This window comes from Colletes gigas, unplaced genomic scaffold, assembly GCF_013123115.1.
Source record: "Colletes gigas isolate AHSC1104 unplaced genomic scaffold, ASM1312311v1 Colletes_gigas_Sc00035, whole genome shotgun sequence".
Lineage (NCBI taxonomy): Eukaryota > Metazoa > Arthropoda > Insecta > Hymenoptera > Colletidae > Colletes > Colletes gigas.
The window spans coordinates 719,753-744,984 of NW_025106664.1; the positions used below are offsets into that span (position 1 = coordinate 719,753).

General features: G+C 45.6%; 1 protein-coding gene across 1 annotated transcript in view; it reads left to right on the top strand.

Annotated features, from left to right (window-relative positions):
- The first annotated feature begins 7,585 nt into the window (after positions 1-7,585).
- Positions 7,586-25,232, top strand: part of LOC122402327 (GATA-binding factor C-like) — an 85,273-nt gene continuing 67,626 nt past the window's right edge. The window contains exons 1-3 of the mRNA XM_043405021.1: positions 7,586-7,769; positions 18,903-20,123; positions 25,042-25,187. Of these exons, the coding sequence (XP_043260956.1) occupies positions 7,586-7,769; positions 18,903-20,123; positions 25,042-25,187 (1,551 nt within the window). The remainder of the gene's footprint in view (positions 7,770-18,902; positions 20,124-25,041; positions 25,188-25,232) is intronic.

The following is a 25,232-nucleotide window of genomic DNA, read 5'->3' on the forward strand; positions in this document are numbered from 1 at the left end:
CTGGTTTCTCCTGATTTATAGAGTTAGAACCTCCCAGGAGGATCTCTCGGGAGTCCAGTTTTTTTTCCGATAGATCGAGTTACAGGTTTTCCAACCAGGAAATTAGAAACCGATCATCGAAAAATAAATCGTTACGGTCGATTGCGCAAGCTCGATTTTTAAGGATCCGGGAAACCGAGTCGATCGGATCCCGACGGCGCAGGTAGATCGGTCGATTCACCTGAACTAGATCCTTCAAGAATTTTCGCTAGAATTTTCCTTTGTTCTTCGAGGACTCCTGCAGCTTTGAACGAAACTGATTGACGCGAAAATTCGAATCCAGAGCGTCTCGAGGTATCGCAAGTCCAACGAGTAAGAAATTTTACCATGATAAATGGACATTGCGTTTTATGTTTTAGAATTTTAGTCAGAGATCTGTTACTCTATCGTTAGGCTCCAAATCGTATATTTAGAGACGAAATAAAATATTGCTCCAGTGGGTATCTATATTTCAAGTTTTTTAATTATAAAGCTGATCGTTCTTCCATTACGAATTGTTTGTTTTGTTTTATTGGAATATCGAAGCTGAATTCGTGGCTGTTTGTCATTGTTATTGTCCGTCGGCCTAGGTGCAACAGCTGTGCTCCGAAAACCAAACAGTTTTTTTTGTTATTTAATATGCAACAGAAATATTGAATTTTTTTTCGGGAACATTTGGTTACTGATACAAATTTGAGTTTATAGTAATATTAATACGACAACAAGACGATTTCCTGGCACAGTAAATCTGAATTTGGAGTGGTCGAAGCTTTCTGTGTTCCTAAAATTGGTTTGTACAAACATGAATCATTTTAGAGCTTTAGAAATTCAGTTTGGAGCATCGTAGCACGATGAGGTTAGGACTTTATACGTTCACCTACAGTATTGGCAACTGTGTTTTTAGTCTCTTGTTAGTTTATTTCTGAATCATCAATTTCTTTTGTCAATATTTACTCCAGATAACCAGCTTTCGGTCGATATTAGTGTTTTGGATGAGAATTCCGTCAAAAGGATTCGTTCTACTGTTTATTCCTGCTATATACTGAACTTGAACATTCTGATAGGCTATTTGTTCTAATTGAAAATATGAATAATAATTATTTATCCTTTATATGGTCGAATAACTTGTAATCATTTTAGACAGAATCATTAATCGAGATGACTTAATCTGTCTTGGAAATGGACAATCCCACATCACATCTATAGGATTAAGAGTTGGTTGATCTGACAACCATATCATAGTTTCTAATATACGCCTCCAGTTTGGAAGAGGTTTAAGTATACGTCAGGATTAAAACTCTGCCCATGGAGCTTTTCTGGATGTCCAAGAAACACGTATTAAATCTTATTAATATTTAAAAAGCGTTGAATCTTCCTTCGTCGATACAGTGATAGTTTTTCGTAATTTGTACGCCCAGAAATAACAGGTCAAAGTTCAGGAAGGTTCGCGTAGTGCGATGGTAGATAGCCGTTGGAAGATTTGGCGAACAGCGAACCGTTCGAAGGGAAAAGCTGAACGTTACTCCCGTCGCGAAAAGGGAGGGAATATCGGCTGTGGCAGTTTGCGCGGCCTATAATTGGTAATTTGCAAGTATAATAAACGGCCGGCGGTTTCTGTTTTCATTTATTAGCCGCGAAATGCCTCCGCTTATTAGCGCAACGATGCATTCAAAGCAACTCGCTTGTTTCTTCGCGATAAATATTCTTTCCGTCGACGAAGTGGCTTTTGATTTTCGATCCGAATTCCGTTCAAGAATCTTTCCTTTCGACTCTCGACGTCCCGCGAACCTGTCAACCGCGGTTTCGTAACCTCGTTATGCGATCGTTCGAGATTTTCTTTCATTCTCCCACCACCGTTCTTCTCGAAAAGATTGTGTATTTATTTATTTACCGAACAAAAATGAGAAAGTAAAATACTTTTATTCTTAGGTCGAACTCTTAACTCTTGATTCGAACTCCATTTTGTCGGCGAAAAAATAATCGAGGAGTCAATCATTGCTCGATTGCGATCTATCGCGGTAGAAAATTCTCGGTAAAGAATTCTTTTGTGCTTGTTTTCGTTGGAAAAACGATTCGTAATGGTATTCCCCGTTTATCGACGCACACTTTATAAGTCCGGAAAAATTTCCACGAAGTAATCCTTGAAATGGAATCTTCATCTTGGAGCGAACTTCTACTTCAAACCGTTTCATAACGTCGACGTCTGCGAATTAATTTCATAGTCTTTGCTGTAGCTCCAACGCCAAAATATAGAATCTATCAGCTTCGAGCATGAATTAACACCATCTCAAAGTAAATCTAATGCGACATTTCGGCGTCTGCGCTGTACAATGTTCTCCAGACACTTACGAGATCCCTGTCTTAACTCGAAATCGACTCAAAGCGGTGCGACGTTGCCTCGACGCAGGCATTGAAATCACCAAAAGTGGTCAAAGTCGTTCGAATTCAAATCGACTCCGTTCCTTCGTACCTTTCCAATTTCAACAAAATTTTCGGACACGATGTTGGAGCAACATTTACAGTAAAAGTTGTCTTTAGTTTCCGTTGTACAGAGTCGACAAAATGGTCGAAGTGGAGAGAAAATTGAAACGCGTCAAAGTTGAACATTCCGATCGTTGCTCTTCCGCTTTCGCGGGGACGTCGTTTGGGCAACGTCCCTTCGTCCTTGGTCCTAAAGGCCTCGAGGTATCGTGTTTCCTCGATGGAAGCCCGATCGTCCTCGATCCGACGGCCAGGGGTCGAGGTGGAATGGTACGCGTCGCCGAAGACGTCGAGTCCCCTCGAACGCACGTGCCACTCTCTCAATTTCTCGGGCCATTGTTTGGAAAAGCCTGTAGGTAACGAACGCGGACCTAACTCGGGCCGACCTTCTCCCCGAAGATTTTCCACCTGAGGCTGATTTTTCGCTCCACGAGCTCTGACTTCGTCCACGATGAGTTCCAAACGATCCCGAGACGAGAAAAATCCTTCGAAGACCTTGTTTCGTTTCTCCCATCGAAAAACAAACAAAGGAACGCATTCCGAAAGAAAATAGCTTGCAACCGACGTTATCAGCTGCTTATCAATCTTTTTATTTCATTCGTGCAATTTTTCTTTCGTAATATACTCGTTGAAATTGCAATCCCCTCGTCGAGGATCGTCTTTGCTCGTTTTGGTGTCTAAAAATGTAATCTGTTCTTTAAATTAGTATTTATTTTTGACAGTCGACATACTTCGATGGTTGAGTTTGATTCGACGACGTTTGTTTACAACGGTTCAGTTTTAAAGAACGTTTTACGTTTAATTTTGACTTCTGCGACGATCCATTGATTTTTAAAAAAAGTTTTGTCGTCGAAGATTCGTTTGACGTCTCTTTAGAAAACATTTGCCCGTGTGTCGCTTCGCCGATTAGAATACATTTGTTGGCAGGCGTTTTAAAGACGGAACTCTTCTGAATAATGTATATTGAACAAGATTTAGTTGTTTAAAAGTCAATTTGAGCGTTTGAAGATGTTTTTTGACGAGTGAAATAAACGATGTTCGAATGAAATTCCTACGAGTGTCGGTTGCTGTTACAATTAGGATATATTGTTTACATCTTCTCTGTTTCGTTTATTTTTAAAACGAATCTTAATTAATTACTATAACTAAAAATGATTCAACGAATATAATTCTATTTTGACTTATCGATGATCAACGTTTCGAAACGCGCAATACTTTCTGCGAGTCAGCCAAATAAACCTTGAAAATTAGAAATTTAAAAATTCGCCTCGAAGGCTAAAATTATTTCTGCGAATCAAAGTATAGAGTTCGAAGTTCAGGAGGCTAAAAAATTTCCTCTCCTTGGTAATTATCGTGGAAATCCTTATCGGCCGATTTCGGACAACAATAATATTTTATTAAATCGTTAGATACGCCGTAACGATGTTTATCGCCGCTTATCTGTCGATAAGGCATACTTCTTTCGAAAATTCATCTAGCGGCGCGCGTTCGACAGTTATTTTCCCATCGATTTTCGCGTTTTCACCGGATCGTTTCCCCGTCGATCGCCGCCCGTCCGACAGATTTATCGAACAGGTGACAAGTTACGTCAACCGGTCGAAAAAAAATACCTCCATCGGCGAGAGTTGCTCGATCACGTATCGCGAAGACTAATCTTATCGGGATTCGTTAATCTCGTTCCGTACGAGAGCGGGCGATGCACGTGCGGCCGAAAATCAGCGGCGATTCGTGACAAGTAAGATTAAAAATTGTGCGACGACAGCCTTCGAAATTCGATCGAAGTCCATCGAGGACGATTCTCGAGCGACGCGTACCGTTATGAAACAGGAAAACAAAATCGCGTCGTCGGGAAAGCGACAATAACAACGCGAAATGCGAGCAACGACAAATTCTATCGCGACATCGCGTAGGAAAATTTAATTTTCCGACGATACGTTTGGGTTAAAAGTTTCTTTCAAATTGCACCGCGAGTGGTATTCGACGAGTCGATAGGAAATTTAGCAAGAAACTAATTTTAAGGTGGGATATTGTACGGTTAAAAGAGCCCTTCCGTCGAGCAGATTTCGATCAGCCGTTATCCTAATCTCCGTGAACCTTCAAAATCGACTGGTAGTTTTCACTTATCAATTTCGGAGCCAGCTTATCTCGATTGTCAACTCGTTCAGGCCCACCTCACGATTTAGAGGAGTGATCGGTCGAAAATATCGGACGAAAGAATCTCGAGTGTCTTCTTGACGATCCACGATCTGCGTCATTCACTTTCCCGCTACTTTCCGCGATGGAAAACAACCGACGTTTACGAATCGAGAACGTCGCGAAATTGAAAAGTTTATTCCAGATTTGATCGATTTGTTTCGAACAATGTCGATTTGATCGACGCCGTTTCATTCGATCCATCGTATCAGTGATCGGGATTTGTGCGTTTCTCGGGAAATTGTACGGTAAGGTTCATAATTCGATGGAATTTTCTTGAAATAGAAAGTGAAAAATATTTCGTACGTTGGTGTAATACAATAATTTACGATCGAAACGTAAATAGAATCGTTAATTATATAATCGAAGCAATATTGGAGTACGCGTATGTACGTAAGGCGGTCGTTGAATATTTAATTGGCGCTGAAAACGACTAAAAGGTTGCAATAACTCTGTAATATTATCGTGATATGTGATCGGAAAGAGTGCTCGAGGAATGCTGGGATCCACAATGTGAAAAATAATCGAATATTCGTAACCAATTCCGAAGTACTAATCTTATCGCCGGGCTTTTTGTGTATATCTTATCGGATCTTGTTTTCGAGTATTTTATTTGCCCTGAACATATAATTTTGGAAGTGCTACATCCGCCTCTGGGTAAAGGCGTACATTTAGGACCTAGTATTTTCCATCTTTCATTCGTTTTCCTACACACATTTTTCAAATGCAATTAACCCTTTGAGCACCATAGATACATGTATGCATTTATCAATTCTTTCGATCTTTCACTTACTGCAATTTTTAGTATTTAAAAAAAAATTGTATTATTCAAGTTGAGGTGTGTTTTGTAATACAATAATTCGTTAAAAGAATTATATTTATAACTCAGTTGCGGCTCGTATATAATAATTTAACAGAGTACTTCAGCCATGAATATTCAGCATTCAAAGTGTTAAAGAGCCCCGACTCGAATGCTCCATTTTCAGATTAAATGAATTCTCTTCCACAAATTTCAATTCCATCAACGAAAGTCTCGTTTAGTCTTCGGGGGGGGATGTTTGCTCCAGGGATTCACTAACTGAGAAAACGTCTTTAGATATCGTTTGCGTTCGAGAAACGATCTTCAGCGTGTCGCAGGCCGGTCGAACGTTGGGGATCTCGGCGAAAAGGTTCGAAAAGACGCGAAGGGCAGATATAGAACTCCCCTCGATCGGCTCCGCGGTAATGACGAAGCGTCGTTCAAACAGACCCGGGGAGTTGTTGGCTGATAAGACGGTCGGTCTCCGTTCCCCGTAGACGTCGATCGTTCCGTCCTTTTTCCGTGTCATCGAGCCTGTATCAGGATTGGGCGATCGCGAGAGAGGGGCCCGGTTGCGTCATCGATGACCTTGATCATCGGCTATGCCCGGTCGATTGATAAATCATTCGGAGGCACTTGATCGTCGAGTGGCCGGCGCATCATCAGTGTCGCCGCACTAAAGCGCAGATCAGGACCCAATTAACCGAGATCTCGCGAGCTGATCGATTATCATCGGTGATCGTGACGGGTAAGTGACTGGCCAGCCTTTCTGCCGTTTGTTGTACGCGCGCGCGTTTTATCGAGGATCGGGGAAATCGATCAAGCCCAGGCCGGAAGGATGAACGCCCGAAATTGGCTTGATCGATCATGGGACCCTCGGACGCCCGGTTCCATCCGAAGGAGTCGTCGCCATGTTTTGGTCGCTCTTCTCAGGAGGATTTTTAACTCTTTGGCTCGTCGAGCGAGTCCCCTTTTCGCCCAGCTGTGACCGTGTAACGAGATAAACTGACTGTTTGCAACCGGATTCCGCGGTTCGCCGAGGATCGTCTCGCGTTTCCATCGGTATTAATTTACTTCTCGCGTCGAGTGCCTCGGATATTGAAAAGACGGCGTTACGTAATTGGCGAGCGACAGGTTTTCAGCGTAGTCTAATTAGCGAAGACGTTCGTTAGCCACTCGGCTCGGGGGAGATCGTGGAAACACGGTTGAAATCTTGTGCGTGCGGTTCCGAGGTTAGGATTTATCTTTGGACGCTTCGAAGGGAAAGTCACTAGCGTCGGACTCCCCCAGTGCTCCTCTGCTCAGCTTTCATCGTCGTGAAACGCTTTGGAGTCGTACGATAGTGACTTTCCCTTCGATCGGGAACGAATTAACGTGACACGATATAATCGTTCGTGTGGTTCGAAGTTTGGTGAAGTTCTCGATTATCTAATCTGCGTTGCCCGTGTTACGGAGACGTTAAATGTTGGCACAGGGCTCTTCCAGCTCTAAAAACTATTCTCGGCCTCGAAATCAACGCCTAGAGGGTTGAGTCTGATGTCCACTAGAGTTGCTATTCATCACTAATAAAAGCACTGTAGAATGTTTTCGTTAGTTAAAATATAATTTCGTTTCGTACAATTCGGATCGTAATTTTTAATTCGTTATTCGTAACCGTTATCTAGATAAGAATCGCGTGGATAGGAGGTATCAGTCGTTTAGGATCGATCGAACCGTTGAACCGAACTAATATTTTTCTCTGTTTGTTCCAGAAGGCGGGGTCAGAGATCGAGATTTTCTTCGTGATCGTCAAACGAAGCGCCAGGATTACCTATGATCTCCCCGAGCGTCCTCAGGAGGACCACGCTTCCGGAAGAGAGGCGTTTTTGGCACCGTTCCTAATCCCCTTCCACTCCCCCTTGTTCCCCCCACTCCCCTAGTTACCCTCTGGTTCACCTCCGTTGAGCAACCCCCGCGAAAAGATCTCCTTCGGATCGCAGACGGAGGCGGCGGAGGAGGAGGTGGAGGAGGAGGTGGAGGAGGAGGAGGTGGAGGAGGTGGAGGTGGAGGAGGAGGAGGAGGAAGGGTCGTTAGAAGAGGACAAGTCTCGACAAGATGGACATGAGCAGCGAGTCGAGCGCGGCTAGGTGGTACGAACCCCCTAGGTCCACGTTAGAGCCACCATCGGGGGGTGCGGGGGTCGCTGGGGTTGTTGGCAACCCGACCGACTATAGGGGCTACTACCCCCACGCTGGACCCACCGCGCACCACCCCGCCGCCGCTGCACACTACGCTCACAGTAAGTAATCGAATTTTTCTGTAATAACGTAAATAAACAGTGCACGATACACTTTATGGAAGGAATATTTCGCGTAACGATTTCCGCGAATTTACGGCCGACAAGAACGATATCTCTGCGACGATTATGGATGATTTCGCAAAAGGGGCTGCCACCTTCACGCAACCGTCGAAGGTCCTTCCACCCCCGGTGGTCGTAAAAAAGCCCGACAACGGCCATGACAACTGCACGCGTCGACTCCTTTTTTCGCGTGTCTCTCGTGACTGCGCGGTTCAACGATCGGCTAATGGCGTCTCGGTCTACCTCGTTAATTACCACGCGGATATTTAATTATGTCGTCGTACGGACCGCCCCCCGAGGCACTGAAATATTCCTGGAAATTTTGCAAAACACTACCAGTAAATTCAGGGACAATAGAATTTCTCATACATCGTTTATTTATGTCTGTAGCCTCCGTAGTCTGTAGATCACGAAACATAATCAATTGAATTAAGAAATTATACATGTATAATTATTATTGTTAACGTGGAGAAATTTAATTTCTAATTTGACATTTTGTCAGTCTTAATTTTTGATGTAGTTGAGAAAACGATTGCTAGGGATTTCGAAGAGCCGGCGTTAGCCTTCCTAGAAACATCGCTAGTCCGTTGGCAAGCGTGGGAGGTTGAATTTTCGTGGCTCTCGAGCTAACTGTATCTTCCCTCGATTTCTCTCTTCGTCGTTTTTGCGCGTCGGTTCGGGTTTCGCTCTTCGTGGAAGCGTAGAGGAACAACTGCTAGTTATTTCCAAGAGTCAACGTTTGCCGCGCGTGTACGTACTACGCGTCCATCTTTAAGATCGTCTTTCACCGTGAACCTGTACGGTTTACCGCGAGCGACGCAATTTCGCGCGAGTTCACGGAACGACGGGCTCGAATCGGAGGCGAGAGCAGAGATTGAAAACTAATACGGCGCTTCTTAATCTCGAGGCAGCTCGAGATATCCCGTTGAAGAACAATCGAGCCTCGTTATCCACTTTCGAGCACGCGAGCGCGTGCACCAAAATGGCCTCGCCCCTCTCTTTTTCCGGCCTCTTGACACCTTTGGCAAATGACTTTTCGTTTCGAGTGACCTCTTCTGCATCAAGAATGAGACTCGTAATTGGCGGAGCTTGAAACCGGGGAGGTTGAGAGCGAAAGAGAAACGAGAAACGTTGAGCGCGCATAGAGCAGAGAGCTCTCAATCAGCGCGCTATAATTCCTACAAAACTCATAGCAACTGAATAATTTTCGTGAAATTTAAAACACCTGAATTATAGTCGATTTTATGTATTTGGACAAATTTTTATATAGCGTTGAAGCTCTAGCGCTATACGAAGTCTCTAGATCGAGCCTTAGAATGTGGAGGAATAGCGTGCTATAGTTTTCATAAAACACATAGTAATTTAATAATTTTCGTGAAATTTGAAACACTTGGAGCAATTATAGCCGACTTTATGTATTTGCTCAAATTTCCTTATAGCGTCGAAGCTCTGGTGCTATACGAAGTCTCTTAGAAAATAGAGGAACAGCGTGCTATAATTTCTATAAAACCCATAGCAACTGAATAATTTTCGTGAAATTTAAAATACCTGAATCATAGTCGATTTTATGTATTTGGACAAATTTTTATATAGCGTTGAAGCTCTAGCGCTATACGAAGTCTCTAGATCGAGCCTTAGAATGTGGAGGAATAGCGTGCTATAGTTTTCATAAAACACATAGTAATTTAATAATTTTCGTGAAATTTGAAACACTTGGAGCAATTATAGTCGATTTCATGTATTTGTTCAAATTTCCTTATAGCGTCGAAGCTTTGGTGCTTTGCGAAGTCTCTTAGAAAATAGAGGAACAGCGTGCTATAATTTCTATAAAACCCATAGCAACGTAATCATTTTCTTGAAATTTGATGCGCCTAACGTAACTATGGCTTTACGTGTTTGCTTAAATTTTCTTGTAGAGTCGAAGCTTTAGCGCTATACGAAGTCTCTAGATCGAGCCTTAGAAAGCGGATGCACAGCTTACTGGTCTCTGGACGATCCCGGGAGAGCGTATCCGTTTCGTCCGGACACCTCGTGACTCCGTTAGGTTGGACTCGTTGCCAAAAGCTTGCTGCGAGTCCGTTTTCACGGTCAGGTAGAGCGAGGTAGAGCAAAGGGTTAGAGGGAATAGAGGGAGTTGGGAAAGCGATAGCGCGTACGCTCTAGGTGTACCGGTAATCCCGATAGCTCTCGGTTGTCCGTCGTTGGCCAAGCATGAAAAAGCAGCGCAGGGGCGCGGGGAGGAGGGGGAGGAAGAAGGGCCCGGATTCAGCAGGAAAAGAGGCCAAAAAGTGCACGAGGAGGCACGAAACTCGATACAGCCGGTCGGATCTCGAGGCCCTGGAACGCGATATCCCTGATTCTCGCCGACGTGCATGGATCATACTCGGCCCTCTGTTAACTCGTGCTGCGCCAAAAAACCAGCGCCCCTAATCGGAATCAAATCTCTATCTGTCGCTGGAGCCGCGGCTGCCCGGAATCCCTGTGACTTCTTTACGACTTCTCTCTTCTTTCTTGCCTCGGTGCTTGACCCCCTGACACCGGCGGTCCTCTGAAATTCCACGCGTCTCGTGAGAACATAGAGAGTTTCTAGGGCAGACGACGGTGCTCCGTTTGACGAATATTTTTCAATGCTCGGCTAATTTTGCCCCAAGTGTTCCTGTTTCCCGGCGTAGGCTAATCCCTAACGAAGGACGGTTTCGGTTATGGCGCAAACTCGTAGACGTCTTTCGTAGAAATACGTTCAACCCGTATGTGGAGTTGTTTGTGGCTACCCGCGACTAAATTAAAAGGCAGTCCGACGAATTCTGGTAACGAGAAACTAGTCACGCGCAATCGTTTAACGCAGGAAGGATGTTCGAGACTCGGTATTAATTGGACCAGACTCTTTTGTTTTTGTTCGTGTCTTTCATCAAAGCTGAGACTGCTGCTTTGACAGCCGAGTCCTTCGAACGATCCGGTGAGAAATCGTCGATCTTTCTGCGAAGATGCAATGAAAATCTCGAACGAAGCTGACCAGGCTACCTTGGTCCACGGTTACGAGCGAACCTCACGCTCGAGGATCGAGAGGAGAGGTCGGCGAAGTCCATCTCGGTCTGGAGACTCATTAGACAACGGTTCTCAGAGGATGTTTCTGTCCGCGAGTGATCGATCGACGAAAGTGCCATGCGGATCGGGGGCGGGTAGGGTGGTGCCAGCGAGGCTAAAGAAAAAAATAAACAAGATAGGCGGACGCGCCACGGACCGGGATGCATAATACACACAGTGGTTGCGGCAGACAGGAAGGAAGCGCAGCCAACCGCGAAGCCCACGGGCTCTCAGAGAGGTGCATACGTAATTGCAGGCCACGCGGGAGGCGCTGCTTTTGTAGGTTACCCTCTCTTTTCTTCTCCACCCCGCCCGCCCGGTCCCCCCTCGCCTCCCCTGCCCCCCTCTTGCGTGTTTATCTCGCTTGCTTTATCTCTTTCGCGTTGCACCGCGTTTTCGTGTTTTTCTGGTCTTTGTCCGTCGTATTTTCTATTTTCTTCTCCGGTTTTTATCGTGCCCCGCTCGCTGCCTTTCTCGTTTCTGCCCCGTCTACTTCACCAGCGACAAGCTGCTCCATGTTTGTCCGCTCTACCGCTCGCCCCCTTTGCTCTATCTCGTTCACAATTTTCTTTGTTCACCTCTAGCGCTCCGCTCTAATCGCTCTATCCGCTCTCCGCTCTAATTTCTCTCGCGTCGAACTTTTCCAGCGACATTGCTCGCCCCGTCTGCTCTATTTCCGCTCTATACGCGCCCTTTTTCCCCCCACCCCGGTGTCGCCGCCACGCTGTCTCCCCGTCTCTGCCCCTACAACCCTCCAGGCCGCGTCTCTTTCTCTCCCGTCGGGCCGAGCGAGCAGCTTGCACCTCGGCGCGACGAAGAAGAGGGTCCGGCGCTCGAGCGCGGCGCACAGGTCGTGCAAAACGCGCGACCGCCGCCATCTTGCGCAAATGCACACGCCAACCGAAGGCGGAGCCTCTCCCCGGGGCTCTCTCTTTCACTCTTTCCCGGTACGTCTGTCTTCCCACCCCCTCTGGCTCCCCGTTCGAGACTCTCTCGCGCGCGCGGCAGATGCAACTCGCGATGCAGCCTCACCGCGATCAATCTTCCTCCTCGTTGTTGCTCCTCTCTGCCCTCCGCGCCCCTCGCCCTCGCAACCGTCTGCTCGGCGGGTTTCGAGTCGGTAGCCCCCCCTCCCCCCTCTCACGGTGTCACGATTCGACGGCAGAACCTCTGCACAGGCCTCGTTGCAACATGAAAAATGTTTTTTGGTCCCACGATTTTGAAATCGACTTCGACTGTACCAGTAAAGGATTTTTTCTAAACTCTTTTTGGATTTTAGAAAAATTTCCCACCTCTCATTTGAGACACGTATTGAGAGTTACTTTAATTTTTATTTTATTACGAATGCAAAGTTTCTATTTTATTATCAAATTCTTTCTTTATACGAAATAAATTAAGCATCCTCGATGCGCGCGCCTCGAAGCCTGGACTCGACGAAATATAAAATTTGAATGATTTTTAGTTAGGTCGGTCTTCAATTTCCTCCCAAGTACACCTTTCGGTAGTTTCTTTCCTCTTGCGAATAATCGCCGAGCAAAAAGCCCCCGCGGGCATGAAAAAAGAATCGATAAGCCCCGGAGAAGTACACGGGGTAAAATTGCATGTTATTACGCGAGGAGCTGCTAGTGGCGGTCGACGAAATGAGACGTTATTTTCTCCTGGAATTTCGTGTACATCGTGAATCTTATTACGAGCTCCGAGGCGCGGTTCCTTCGAGGGAATACTTATTTTTTTCTCATTTTCCATCGTAATTCGACGATTTACGACGTGCGACGCCGAGGTATTCTCACGAAAATAACTACCCTTAATCTTTACGCGTCTTTAATGATCGAAGATAAGTAGAGCTTCGTTCGCAGCGTACGACGGGGAGTACATTTTGGCGGGAATATCGCGTCACACTGGAATCGCGATATTCCGTGCACCTACCGTTTATCGTATCGCGCGTTTTATAGCAGAGGATTTTGAGCCGCAAGTGCACCGTTCGCCAACTATGGCTGACAGAGCTTGAATATTAATTATCGAGAAGACCAGGAAAATGTTGAAAAGCGTTGATTGTTCGCGCAGAACGCGAAATCGTTTCCGTGCGATGGCTTAATCGTTGATTCCTCGACGACTCACTCAAGAAAGGGGCGACGTAACGAGAGAACAATTAGACGTGGCTCTAGGAAACGCGGTTAGAAACGTTCGACTGGCAACGAATACTAACGACTCGCGCATAATTCACGGCGATTTCCTTTCCCGACGCGATTTTCTCCGGGAGTCGTGGCTCGCCGTGAATGAAACGGTCGCGTTATCCGGCGCGATCTCCGCTGAATGAAAAGCGAGCGTCTGCGAAACGGCCGATAGAATCGATCGCCGGTGATCAGTTAACCGGGCGAGTCGAATTTCCCGGAGGAATTAATTCTCGTCGGGCTAATGCTCATCTTTTATTCCGTTTTTCCGCGCTATCCGCGCGACGTTTTTCTCTCTGTCCGCGACGCGGAACGGTTCGTCCTTTGAAAGCGGGCTCTTTGAATCCTTTCGAGCCTTTGAACTCGTTCCCGACGCCTGTGCACAAAAGCGGAGCAGAGTCAGCAACGCTCCGGGCGACTAATTATTTGGAGTAGCCGCTTTGATGTCGAATGCTGACCAAACCCGGAGATATCGCGATGCACGCCACATGTGTCGCGGCGGGTTTCCATTCACGAGGATAAATCGCGGCTCCTCGAGATAAAATTTCGACCGCTGAATGAGGACTCGTCGCGGAAATTCCCTTTTTTTTTTCGCTCGCCATTCATCGCACGGTGTCCAAATGGATTTGCGGGGACGCGCCTTTATGCGAAATGTACGGACGAATTTCTGTCGCGATCTTCCTTTCACGGGTCAAAGAGGCGCACGGAAACACAATCTGAACCGAGCTTTGATCGTTCGAATCGAATCAAGCGCTTAAGTTTTCTTAATATCGACGATCGTTTGAATCTTACTCGAGGGGGGTAGAAGACTTTCTTTCGTCGTTCGTCGACGTTTGAGCCCAATGTCGCCGGAACGGAGCGAAAGTGATCGTTCTAATTATTCTAATTTCGGTTTGAAATTGGTATGCAGTCGCGCTGCGATCAAGGGAGAAATCGTAGCGCGCAAACGCGGCTCTCGTGGGCGGGATTCTGTCGTTTCTATGGCTCTGATCTTCGTGGTGCGGTGGGAGATGCGATTCTCTGGCACGGAAAGTGTCGGAAGAGTTACTGGAAAACGTGCAAAGGAAGAAAAGACGGTGTCGCGTATTTTCCACGCGAGACGAGTCGCGTAGATGGACAGTGGGAAAGCTCTGGACCTGTCATCGAGTTACAATGTCGCCCGACGCGTCGAAGAAACTAAATGAATTTCCTGTCGCACGTTAGTATCGCGATCTTGATCTCCGGCTGGATATATCCAGTCGACGGGTCAATTATCATATTAATAGTCGGAATGTCGTATTCCGACCGGTGCAACTTATTGGATCGAATATTTTCAACGCGCGTGGGCGTAGTCTGGCGCGGAGTCGTCGCGATCGAGTAACCGATTAATGAGTCCGTTCTAGATCGCGCGTTGATCTTTGGGTGCTATCGTTATCAACCGTTCATCTTAAAATTGGACGATTTTCATTTTTTGGTTATCGACCATTAAATTAACCGCCTTTGAACGCGTAACGATGCGAATTTCATTTATAATTTGTGTCGTCTAAAATGATAAAAATATAGAATCACCATGTGGATTATAAGATGGAGACAAAAAATCTGGCTCCATCGGAACGCGGTGGAAGTTCACGATCGAGAAAAGTAAAAAGGCAGCGGTGGAAAAGCGGCGCCATATTAGAGTCGACCTGTTTCGAAACGAGCGCCTTGGGAATCGACGCCTAAGGAGCTCCTCGTGCCTTAATGAGAGCCCGTTCCTCGGCTTTTTCTCCTTTTTCCGTCGGCGTCGCGACGTTTGCCAACTTCCCCGACGAAATTTACGAGGGCACGCGTGCCACGTTCAACGACCGCGATCATACGCGCCGCGATTTATGGATCGCGATTGTTCCGCGGCTGGTTTTATAAATTCGAGGCGCACGGTTGCGATAGAAACGTTGCTCGATCGACGACGCGTGCTTTTGGAGAGGAAAAACCAAGCTACTAATTATCACGAATCTACATAATCCACAGAGACTCTTCGTGCTTCCGAAATCACTCGTGCTATCGAAAGTTGTTTTCCATTTTCAGAAACGTCGTCCAGCGTGTTTCGCGCTCGATTTTCTAAAACTCTCCGACGCGAAACATAGACAGATCGCTCGGTCGAGTCGAACAAAGGCTCGAAACGTTCGCAACGACGCGATAAACTCGCGAGGTGAAGCGGTGAAGATCGTCCGATGATCGCCGCCATTAATTCAGCTGTATTTTGCATCGCCGACGGACAGAATCACCGGGTCGACGGAATTGTTTTAAAGATAACGACGCGAGAGTCTCGTTACTTAGCGGAGAGAAAGGATGGAAAGGAACTAGAAGGGAAAAAGTTCGGAGAAGTGGCGCGGAATTGAACGAAAAAGACTACCGGCCGCGATGGAGGAAGAGAGAGCCAGCGCGATGATAAATATCCCTTAGTATGGAAGTTTTTACTGCGTATGGAGTGCGAAGCGCCTCTTCTGCTCGTTTCTTTTTTCATCGCGGCTATTTTTTCGGTCCGCGATGTTCCTCGTTAAGTCTTCTTTCGCCGTAGCGAGACACGACCGGTCATTTATAGCTTCTACGATCCTTTTATCAGCCAAAAAACGGACGACGTTTATTCCGTTGCAAAGAGTTTTCTGTCCTTGTTGTCCCGAATTCGAACGAATCTCGCTAGACTTGTTTACTTTCCATCGGTGAATCGCTAGAATGCGGTAGATCCAATTACAGGCGGGGCATCGCTGCATTCGATTAATTGCATGACGCTGCAGCTGCTCATCTCGTCCACGCTTTACCCCCCTCAGTCCTCTCGTTGCTCGTAATACATATTACGGTTTCATGCTCCTAAATTTAGACAAGTTTCCGCAACGCCGTTCATCTTCTCGTTCGCCGGCGCAATCGCGTCAACCGAGACTGCACCAGCGATCCTCGTTGATTCGAGCTAAACGAAATCGTTGATCGCGATAGAGCTCTTTGTGCTGCTCCGTTCCTCTGTCGAGGGAAATTGATCGACACAATGCGAGGGACTATCGTTCGACGAAACTTCAGAAATTATCGTCGTTTCATCGTACTTAATATTTGTGTCGTTTTCTTCTTAGACGGTTCATAATTTCGAGACGCAACTTCTTGGTTTTGGAGCGACTAAGTCGCATCGAGTGATCGTAGGGTTTGAAAAAAGTTTTCTTAAAGTTAACGACAGATTTGCCTGTTAATTCCGGAATATGGAACATGGCGGTGACTCCTAACAAAATAAATTTTCAAATAATTACATTGACGTATATTAAATAATTATTAACAGGTTGACATGCCATCCATATACGCATTTATCACCATGGAAGTGATAAAAAAATGAATGAATTCTCAAGTTGAGATGTTGTGCCCTTCATTTAAAGACTGTGAACTGTTTTTCTGTGAATAAGATACTATATAACATGCTATATATCAATCTAGTCCAAGTTATAGCGGAATATAGTAGCTATAAATGATACAGATAGAGCAACTATCTAGAGGTCGTGAATTGTTTTGCTATAAAATATAAAAACTATAATTATCATCGTTTCATCGTACTTAACATTTCTGTCATTAGCTTCTTAGAGGGTTGATAATTTCGAGTCGCTTTTGGTTTTGGAGTGACCAATGGGGTAGATAAAAATATTTGCGATCTTTGGATCGAGTGATGGTAGATTCACTTTGAAAAAAGTTTTGTTGTAGTTAACGACAGATTTGCCTGTTAATTCCGGAATACGGAACGTGGGGGGCGACTCGTAGCTCAAATTATTGCCCATAATTCAACCGAGTGGCGGGGGCAGAAGGGGCGAGGGTGGAGTTTGGCAAAACATTCTCTCGTTATCAGCGTATGCCGCGGAGTTGGAGCAACGCTGGCAAGAACCACGCGATATATCGATCGTATGCTTCGTTCGACTTCACCGACGTAAGCAGGTTTACGCGCGCTTCCCGACGCCCAACGCCCAACACCCGACGCTGATACCCTGTGAACCGTAAATTCGCGTCAGTCGAGCCGTGAATGTTCGAAACGTTCCTCCGGTTGTCGTCTTCCATCTGCTTTGTTCTTTCTTGGCCCTCGATCGCGTAGATCGTAGGATCATATACGGGGAAAATAGTTTTGGTCGTGTACGTTGTCAACTACCGTATTGCAATTGCAGAGATTAAAATAATATACGAGAATTTTATCGATGGAACGGAACTATTTCGAGCCTTTTCAAATAACAAGGCTAGATTTTCTTTCATCACAGCAGGTGCTCGAAGTATGTTGCGTCCATTTCGATGCATGCCTCGACACGTTTTCTCATTGAAGTTCGCACACGCTCAAGAATGCCAGGTTTTTCCCTTATTTCTCGCCGAGAGAAACTGGCATAGCAATCGCTACCAAAGAGGAGGCAATTGCCTTATAATACGCGGCTAGTAATTTGTGATCCAGCGGATCTAAGCCAGAGCGGCGCACGGGAGTCTCGTAAAACAAAATTAATGATAAAAGAAAAATCTGTGCAACGAACATGGAAAATGGGCGATTGATATCCGTATATTGGAACGCAATTAGGCGAAAATGCATATTGGGAATGAATTTCTGTCGTTTAAAAGTGTTCGAGGAATGAATCCGTGAACGCGTGGGATAAAAAAAAGCGGAGATAGGCAGGTCGGAACGACGTTAAAATCGCTAATGAAGAAGTAATTACACCGTGTAATATGGCAGACAGAGGCGGAGTCTGGTCGCGTACAAGGCAATTCAAAGGTGAACGATTTCCTGGTAAAGGGGGAGGGGATGAGGAAAAACACCAATAATAGCTCGTGTCAAGCGAGCGGGCCTCGTACTTAATTAAGATGTCTCTAGCAATTAGGTGCTTTTACGATCGGCATAAAACCCGATCATTCCGTGCACGCACGAATCAGGTTCTTCCTTTCAACGGAACGATCGTTGTTACGAGATCTTGCGCTCTCCATTTTTAGCGTGCAGATACTCGTCGCGATGGAGCGACCATTCCTAGCCCCATTCTAGTACGACGATCCCATCTGGTTCTAATGGTTATCGCCGATAACATGAAACGCCATGCAGTTTATGATATCACGGAAAATATTGGACATTTTTTGGCCAAGTGGAATGGTCTGGAATACATTGGTATGATTACGACGGGAAAGTTGAGAATTGCGTCTCCATCTTTAGCGTTTCCGGAGGCAAACTGGTTTAAAAGGATTCGATGGTACTTTGAGTATTAGATTTATTTCGGTTGGATTGAGTGTTTAATCGGTAATGTGTGTTAGAGTCTCTTCAAGTAGCCTTGGTGTTATTGGTTTAAACCTTAAGTAGATTCTCAATCTCAATTGAATTATTTTGTGTAATGTTGATTTTTACCAAATTGGTTAATGGAAATAAATTCTTTTTTAATTCATTTAAAAAATAATAAAGATTAAAGACCCTTTAACAGGTTGCTATGTCATATATCACAGCATTTATCACTATGGTAGTGGAAAAATGAATTCTCAAGTTGAAATGTGCCCTTCATTTAAAGACTGTGAAATATAGAAACTATAACGGAGCTTCCACAATATACTATAGTATGTCTACATTCTACTATAACTAGTATTATAAGATACTATATAACGTGCATTATAACAATCCATTTCAAGTTATAGCTGAATGTAGCAGCTGTAAAGGATAAAAATAGATCAATTATCATATATAGCATTTCATTTAGAGATCGTGAACTGTTTTGCTATAAGATATAGAAATCATCAATTCGGAATAGCCATGAACGCGGCTGATTGTGAGCGTGCGAGGGAAATAGAATGGCCTAACCGGTGTCTGTGTCCGTTTTTGCAGCAAGGATGTCGAGCAGCGGCGTGACGAGCGGTCCTGTGAGCCAGGTCTGTCGGCCGCACTTTCACAGTTCGGTGCTGCACCCGTGGCTCTCGGGCAGCGGGGCGGACACGTCGAAGACGCCCTGGGGATTCCCGACGTCGACGGGCTCCGGTGGCGCGGTCAGCGAGGACAAACCGCAGAGTCCGCTCGGTTCGTCGCTGCCGCCGACCACCGGGAGCCTGTCGGGTCACGGCGGAGCCGGTACCAGTCACCATCTCTTCTCCTTCCCGCCGACGCCGCCGAAGGACGCGACACCGGACAGCATCACCGCCAGCACCACGTCCAGTACGAATAACAACAACAACAGCAGCGCCAACAACAACAACAACAACACCAGCAATCCTCTGTCCGGTCTAGGAGCCGGTGCGAGCAGCGAGTACCAAGCGGCGGTTGCCCACGCAGCGGTGATGGGAGCCTTCATGCACCATCAGGACGCCCTGGGTGCATCCGGTGCTAGTTCCTGCGACGTGAAGCCCAGCGTGATGCTGGGTCATCATCACGGCGCCCCGTCCCCGCCCCATCAGCAGCACAACGGGACGACGAATCCGGGGAACGGAGGGAACGGGAACGGAGGGAACGGGACCGGTCAGGTGAAACAGCGCGAAGGTAATAACCAATCGGGCAGCGTGTCCGGCAGCCAACAGGCGAGCACCACGCAACAGCAACAACAGCAGCAGCAACAACAACAGCAACAAGAGGCCGCGTATCAGGGGAACAGCGTGGCGGGCGGCGGCGGGGGCGGTGGCGGTGGTGCGAGCTCACCGTCGTGCAGGGACAGTTACGCGGCCGCTGCCGCCGCCGCCGCAGCCGCGGCCGCGGCTGCCTCGAACACCCACCATGCCACTTCCGGATCCCAGTACGACCCGGCAACCAGCGCGTATAACATGTACCAGCACCTGCAGTATCCTAGTACCAACCACCACCATCACCATCACCATCATCACGGCGCCTCCTCGTCGTCTTCTTCGTCTTCGTCCCACAATCCGCACAACGGGACCGCCGCGGTTTCCGGTATATTCGGGCATCACGCCGGTGCCGCGGCAGGAAACGCGACCGGCGTGGCCGGCGTTAACGTCGATTCGAAGTTGTTGGTCGGTCACGCGCACGCAAACACGCCGAGCTCGCCGTCCGCGCAGCAGCAGCAGCAGCAAAAGCCCAGGAACAAGTCGAGGACGTCCGCCGGTAAGCGGCACGCCTACCAAACTCCCTTATTCGGTTTATTTCCTATCCCGTTTTTTGTTTTTATCCTTTGGTCTTACCCTTTCGTTTCTTTATTTTCTTTCTTTCTACCTTTCTCTCTCTCTCTTTCTCGAGTGCTACGGGAATTCTGGGGAATTTTTTCTTTATCGGTTTTGGGCATTTTCTTCCTTTCCACTCTTCTCACGCTCTGGAGTCTCACGGGAATTCCGGGGAATTTTTTCTTTACTGGTTTTGGGCATTTTCTTTCTTTCTACTCTTCACTCGTTCCTGAGTGCTACGGGAATTCTGGGGAATCTTTTCTTCACCGATTTCGGGCATTTTCTTTTTACCCTTTTCGCTGTTGAGTGCTAGGGGAATTCTGGGGATTTTTTTTACTTTTTCTGAGAATAAAATTTTTTATGGCACTCGAGGAGGGTGTGGTCAAGAAGGGCGCAGTCGATATTATTAAATAACTATCGAAGAACAAGTAGCCTTGTCTCTACAGAATTTTCGCAGTAGAATAGTTCGTGCCAGGTCAGACAATACTTCCGCGCCCGTGTTCACTGTCAATCGATTCCCCCTCAAGTTTCCACGTGAACTTTAGAATTCACTATTTTTATAAAGTTTATCACCAAATCGACTGCACCCTTGGGTATTATTTTCTTACCTTTTATTTGTTATCAGTTTCGTGTTTTTGTTGCTTTAAGTTTCCTTTAATTTCGCTTGTATGCACGAGTTCTGGTGTACGCAATTTCTCCCAAAAAAATATGAAAATCATTTTCCCAGATATTTGAGTGTCTTTTGCCGTGAAAAATTGCACCCATAGTGCACCAGGGCTTTATTGCATTTTGCTTTCAGTTACAGTTTCCTCGGTTTGCTTTCTTTGTTTCTTCTGTTGATTAAATATATTTTCGGTACTTGAATTTTGTTTCATTCGCGTTCCACGAACCGATCGACATTTATCAGGAACGATCCTCGAGGAAATACTGTTTCGAACGAAATATATTTTTCTGAACGTTCGTTGGATATCGATAGGCTCGGAGAACGATTCGAAGGAATCAAAGGTTCCGGTCTCACGTTTTTCTCCAAAGATTTTCGTTTCAATCCCTGACGAGCTTTTGGTGGCGGTCGTCTTTCGCTTACAGTCCGTTGATCGGAACGTTGAAGAACACACACGTATATACATATATTTATATATATATTTTTTCTTTTTTCCTCGAAACTCGAGCTGAGTGTTGCTGACGAGAGGGAGACACACACCGATCGTGTATTTTTGTATTTTTGCCTCACTGACATGCGTTTTTTGAGTGGCACCCGCGAGAGGTCGAGCGTGAACAGCACCACACCTGATTGATTTTTACGACGAAACGTCGATGTGCAGAGTGGGACACCTGAAATAGGAACTCCATAATGTCCCTCGTACTCTTAAGCAACCGGAATATTTTGTCAGAGACTCGAAACATCAGCCATTTCGATGAAAACAATTTTATTTTCATCAGACGTTCCAAATCTGTAGCCTCCATTAAGAGATTTCCACTAATACTATTCACACATCAACTATTATACACGGACTCTAACTTAATTTCTTAAAGAATGAAGAATCTCCGGAATGTTTAAGGATCAAAATTTTTACAAATCATGTTAGAAATTTGGTAAAAATGTTTGCTCGATTTTAGTCCTGACAAGATCTTTCACGGCTGGAAAAGTCTCAGAGACGTTCGGGGGTCCTCTTTCCGGTGACTTAATCCTGCATCACTTGTATTTATATATCTTGCTGTCTGTATAGATATACGTACGTTTTATAAATACACCAGGTGTTAATCACATATCCACACAAGCCGCGAAAGAGCACACACGTATTTTTTTTCTCGATGTGGTGTGGCTACATGCTGACGTTTTTTGGTTTTGTCACAGCAAGAGAAATCTCCCTCTCGAGATGAGTCTGCGGACCGACGATTTTTTCCGTGCGATTTTCTTCGCGCGTGAAAGCATTTCGTCGGGGCGATAGGTGAAATTTCGAACCGATTTTTTCACCGATTCGATAAAATTCGAATCACTGGTGCAAACCACGTCGTAAAACAGAAAATGTAGGTCGATCGAAGAGGGGGAGGGAATTGATATTAAAACGAAGACGAAAAGCGGGGTAAAGGAGAGGCAAGAATGGGAATGAAACGGTTGAAAAATGCCGGATACGTTGATTGCGGTAATAATAGTCGGTCTGCGGCAAGGACGGCGTGGTAAAAATCCTAATTCCGGGAACAATGGCCCGACTTCGCGGCGTGGAAGTCCGCTAATTAAATCGACTTACGACACACACACGTACACACATATACACACATTGTGTGCGCTAGCCTCGATGACGGTGAAGCCAGACGATTCCGTGGATATATCAGCCTCTTTAAGGTTGCCTGTTAGACGCGATAGAAGGAAAATACGATTTTCCGCGAAATTAAAACTCTCCTAAGAACTATAATCCTCGAGCAATCCGTATTAATCCATCAAAGTAAATGAAATATCGATTCTGTTAAATTAACTATTTGACGAGCTCGGTAAACATTGCGTTCCGTAAGGAACGTCTAAACTATCTAGGAACGAAGTGGAAATCTTAATTAATCACCGTCGTTGCATAGCTTTCCTTCCGACGTTTCGCGGTTTTTAATTCAACTACCAGCCGAAGTAATTGCAAACCACGGTTCATGATATAGTCACCCTTTTTTCTTTAGAGCTCGGTTTTTCTAGAGGAACGCTAGAGCTGGACGGAAACCCGAAAATGTCAGGAACCCAAGAAAGATTTCGAAGCCTCCACGTTTTGGAAGAAAAGTCGATAGTGGCTGGTTTTGGTGGAAATATTAATTAATCTCAGCCGTTGCATAGCTTTCCTTCCGACGTTTCGCGGTTTTTAATTCAACTACCAGCCGAAGTAATTGCAAACCACGGTTCGTGATATAGTCACCCTTTTTTCTTTAGAGCTCGGGTTTTCTAGAGGAACGCTAGAGCTGGACGGAAACCCGAAAATGTCAGGAACCCAAGAAAGATTTCGAAGCCTCCACGTTTTGGAAGAAAAGTCGATAGTGGCTGGTTTTGGTGGAAATATTAATTAATCTCAGCCGTTGCATAGCTTTCCTTCCGACGTTTCGCGGTTTTTAATTCAATTACTAGTCGAAGTAATTGCAAACCACGGTTCGTGATATAGTTTCTTCTTTAGAGCACGGTTTTTTTCCAGAGGGACGTTAGAGTTGGACGAAAACCGGAAAATCGATAGTGGCTGGTTTTATTGAAACGTCGGGAGGCGATTCTGAAAGAGGGAATTCGTATGGCGGGCAGAATTCGTGACGGAACGATGGCCTCTTTGTGCCCGGATCATAATTCACCCGTTTATGGCAAAAACGGCACGAGACGCGGCTGGCTTGATCGGACTCGTTCTTTCGCGTTTCCTTCGAAATTCCACCCGGCTCTGAACGTTTTGTAAATCTCGTCCCGGCTCTCATGAGCAGCCTGTGTTTTTCTGTAATAGCAGATTTTATGCATTTATTTATGAGAAACGCATGCAAAACGTATGCGGAATACATTAGACGTTAGTAATGGGACTGGTACGATTAAATATCGATAACGCTCTGGTAATTCGATACCAACCGTGCTTTGATATCAATTTTCTAAGAAGGAATTGTCAACGATGTGTTTGCACCAGTGATTTAAGAACTCCGATTTTCAATTAATTATTATCGATTCGGTCTTTCGAACGATACTAAGCGACATTGAAAATTACAGGATTACTAGGAATTATTAGAAGCGTATTTTCTTTTCTTTATCAAAGTTTATTTTTGGCCACGTCGATCGCGTTCGACAAATGATCTCGTTTCTCCGGGTCACGTTTCGAAATGTCTGGAAGAAATTTTACATAGAGATTTTTTCCAGTAATAGCCAACGTTCGGTTAAATCCCGAGGAGGATGCAGCTCGAAGGACGATTCGAGAGACGCGGAATTCACGGCTCGGGAAATATTCTTATCCTTCGACGACTCCTTTTACCCTCCGTTTCCAAAATTTTCAGACTGATTTTAAACAAACAATAAAACAAGAATTATTTACACATTAAAACACGATTGATATTTAATTTTTGTGTCTTCGTTAACTCGTCCACGAGAACCGTAAGTAAGTAAGTAAAATTAAAAATCCAAAGGTACGATTACGGAGGTTAAGAACAAGGAACAAAAATAAATCGTTTCGTTTTTACATATCGATTAAAAAAAATATTTGTTTAAAGTGATCAAAGTCTGGAAGTTTGGGCCCTATCCTCTCTCCTTATGCTGTCTGGTGGGGGGTAGACTAACGATGCAGGTCTTCTCTTTTCCCTTCTTCTCCGATTCAGTCTGAAAAGTTGTCCTTGCTATTAACAAGCCGCTATCGGACGATCGTGTTCGATCCACGAGTCCTTCGAACGCCCACGGTCCTAAAGAGACTCTGCTTTTGCTCTGGTAATCGCTTGATATGGTATGTCTGCAACTGCATGCGAGTTTCATCACCGAATTTGTAAATTGTACCTTTGTGTCGAGCACACTGGCTCTTCGAAATTGGCTCTCTTCATCCTTCGACGATCGATCTTTCGTCCGTTTGCAAACTCTCTGCCCGTTACAAACGAGAATATATCAAAGATTCGGAGGTCCGCGAGCTTCCGATTCCAAATTTTCGAAAAGCCAATGTGTGGGTGCTTTCAGACCACGCCCGTGACAGCATCAGCCAGACCGAATTCTCGATAAGAAAATATTCGTAGATCGATATAAGCGAATCCGAATCGGTTCGCCCGCGCGTAGAATTCAGTCTGGCGTTATCACGAGCAATAAACGTGTAGCTTCTCCATACACGCTCGTGGCTCTACGATCCACTAATTACAATCGTTGTTTTCCTTCGGTGCAATTCCAATAGAGGGTCGCGAGTGCGTGAATTGCGGCGCGACGTCGACGCCGCTCTGGAGACGAGACGGCACCGGACACTACCTCTGCAACGCTTGCGGGCTTTATTACAAGATGAACGGCCAGAATCGACCCCTCATCAAACCGAAACGACGGCTGGTAAGTACCTAAGCTGAATCATTTCACCGTCGAATGATATTCCCC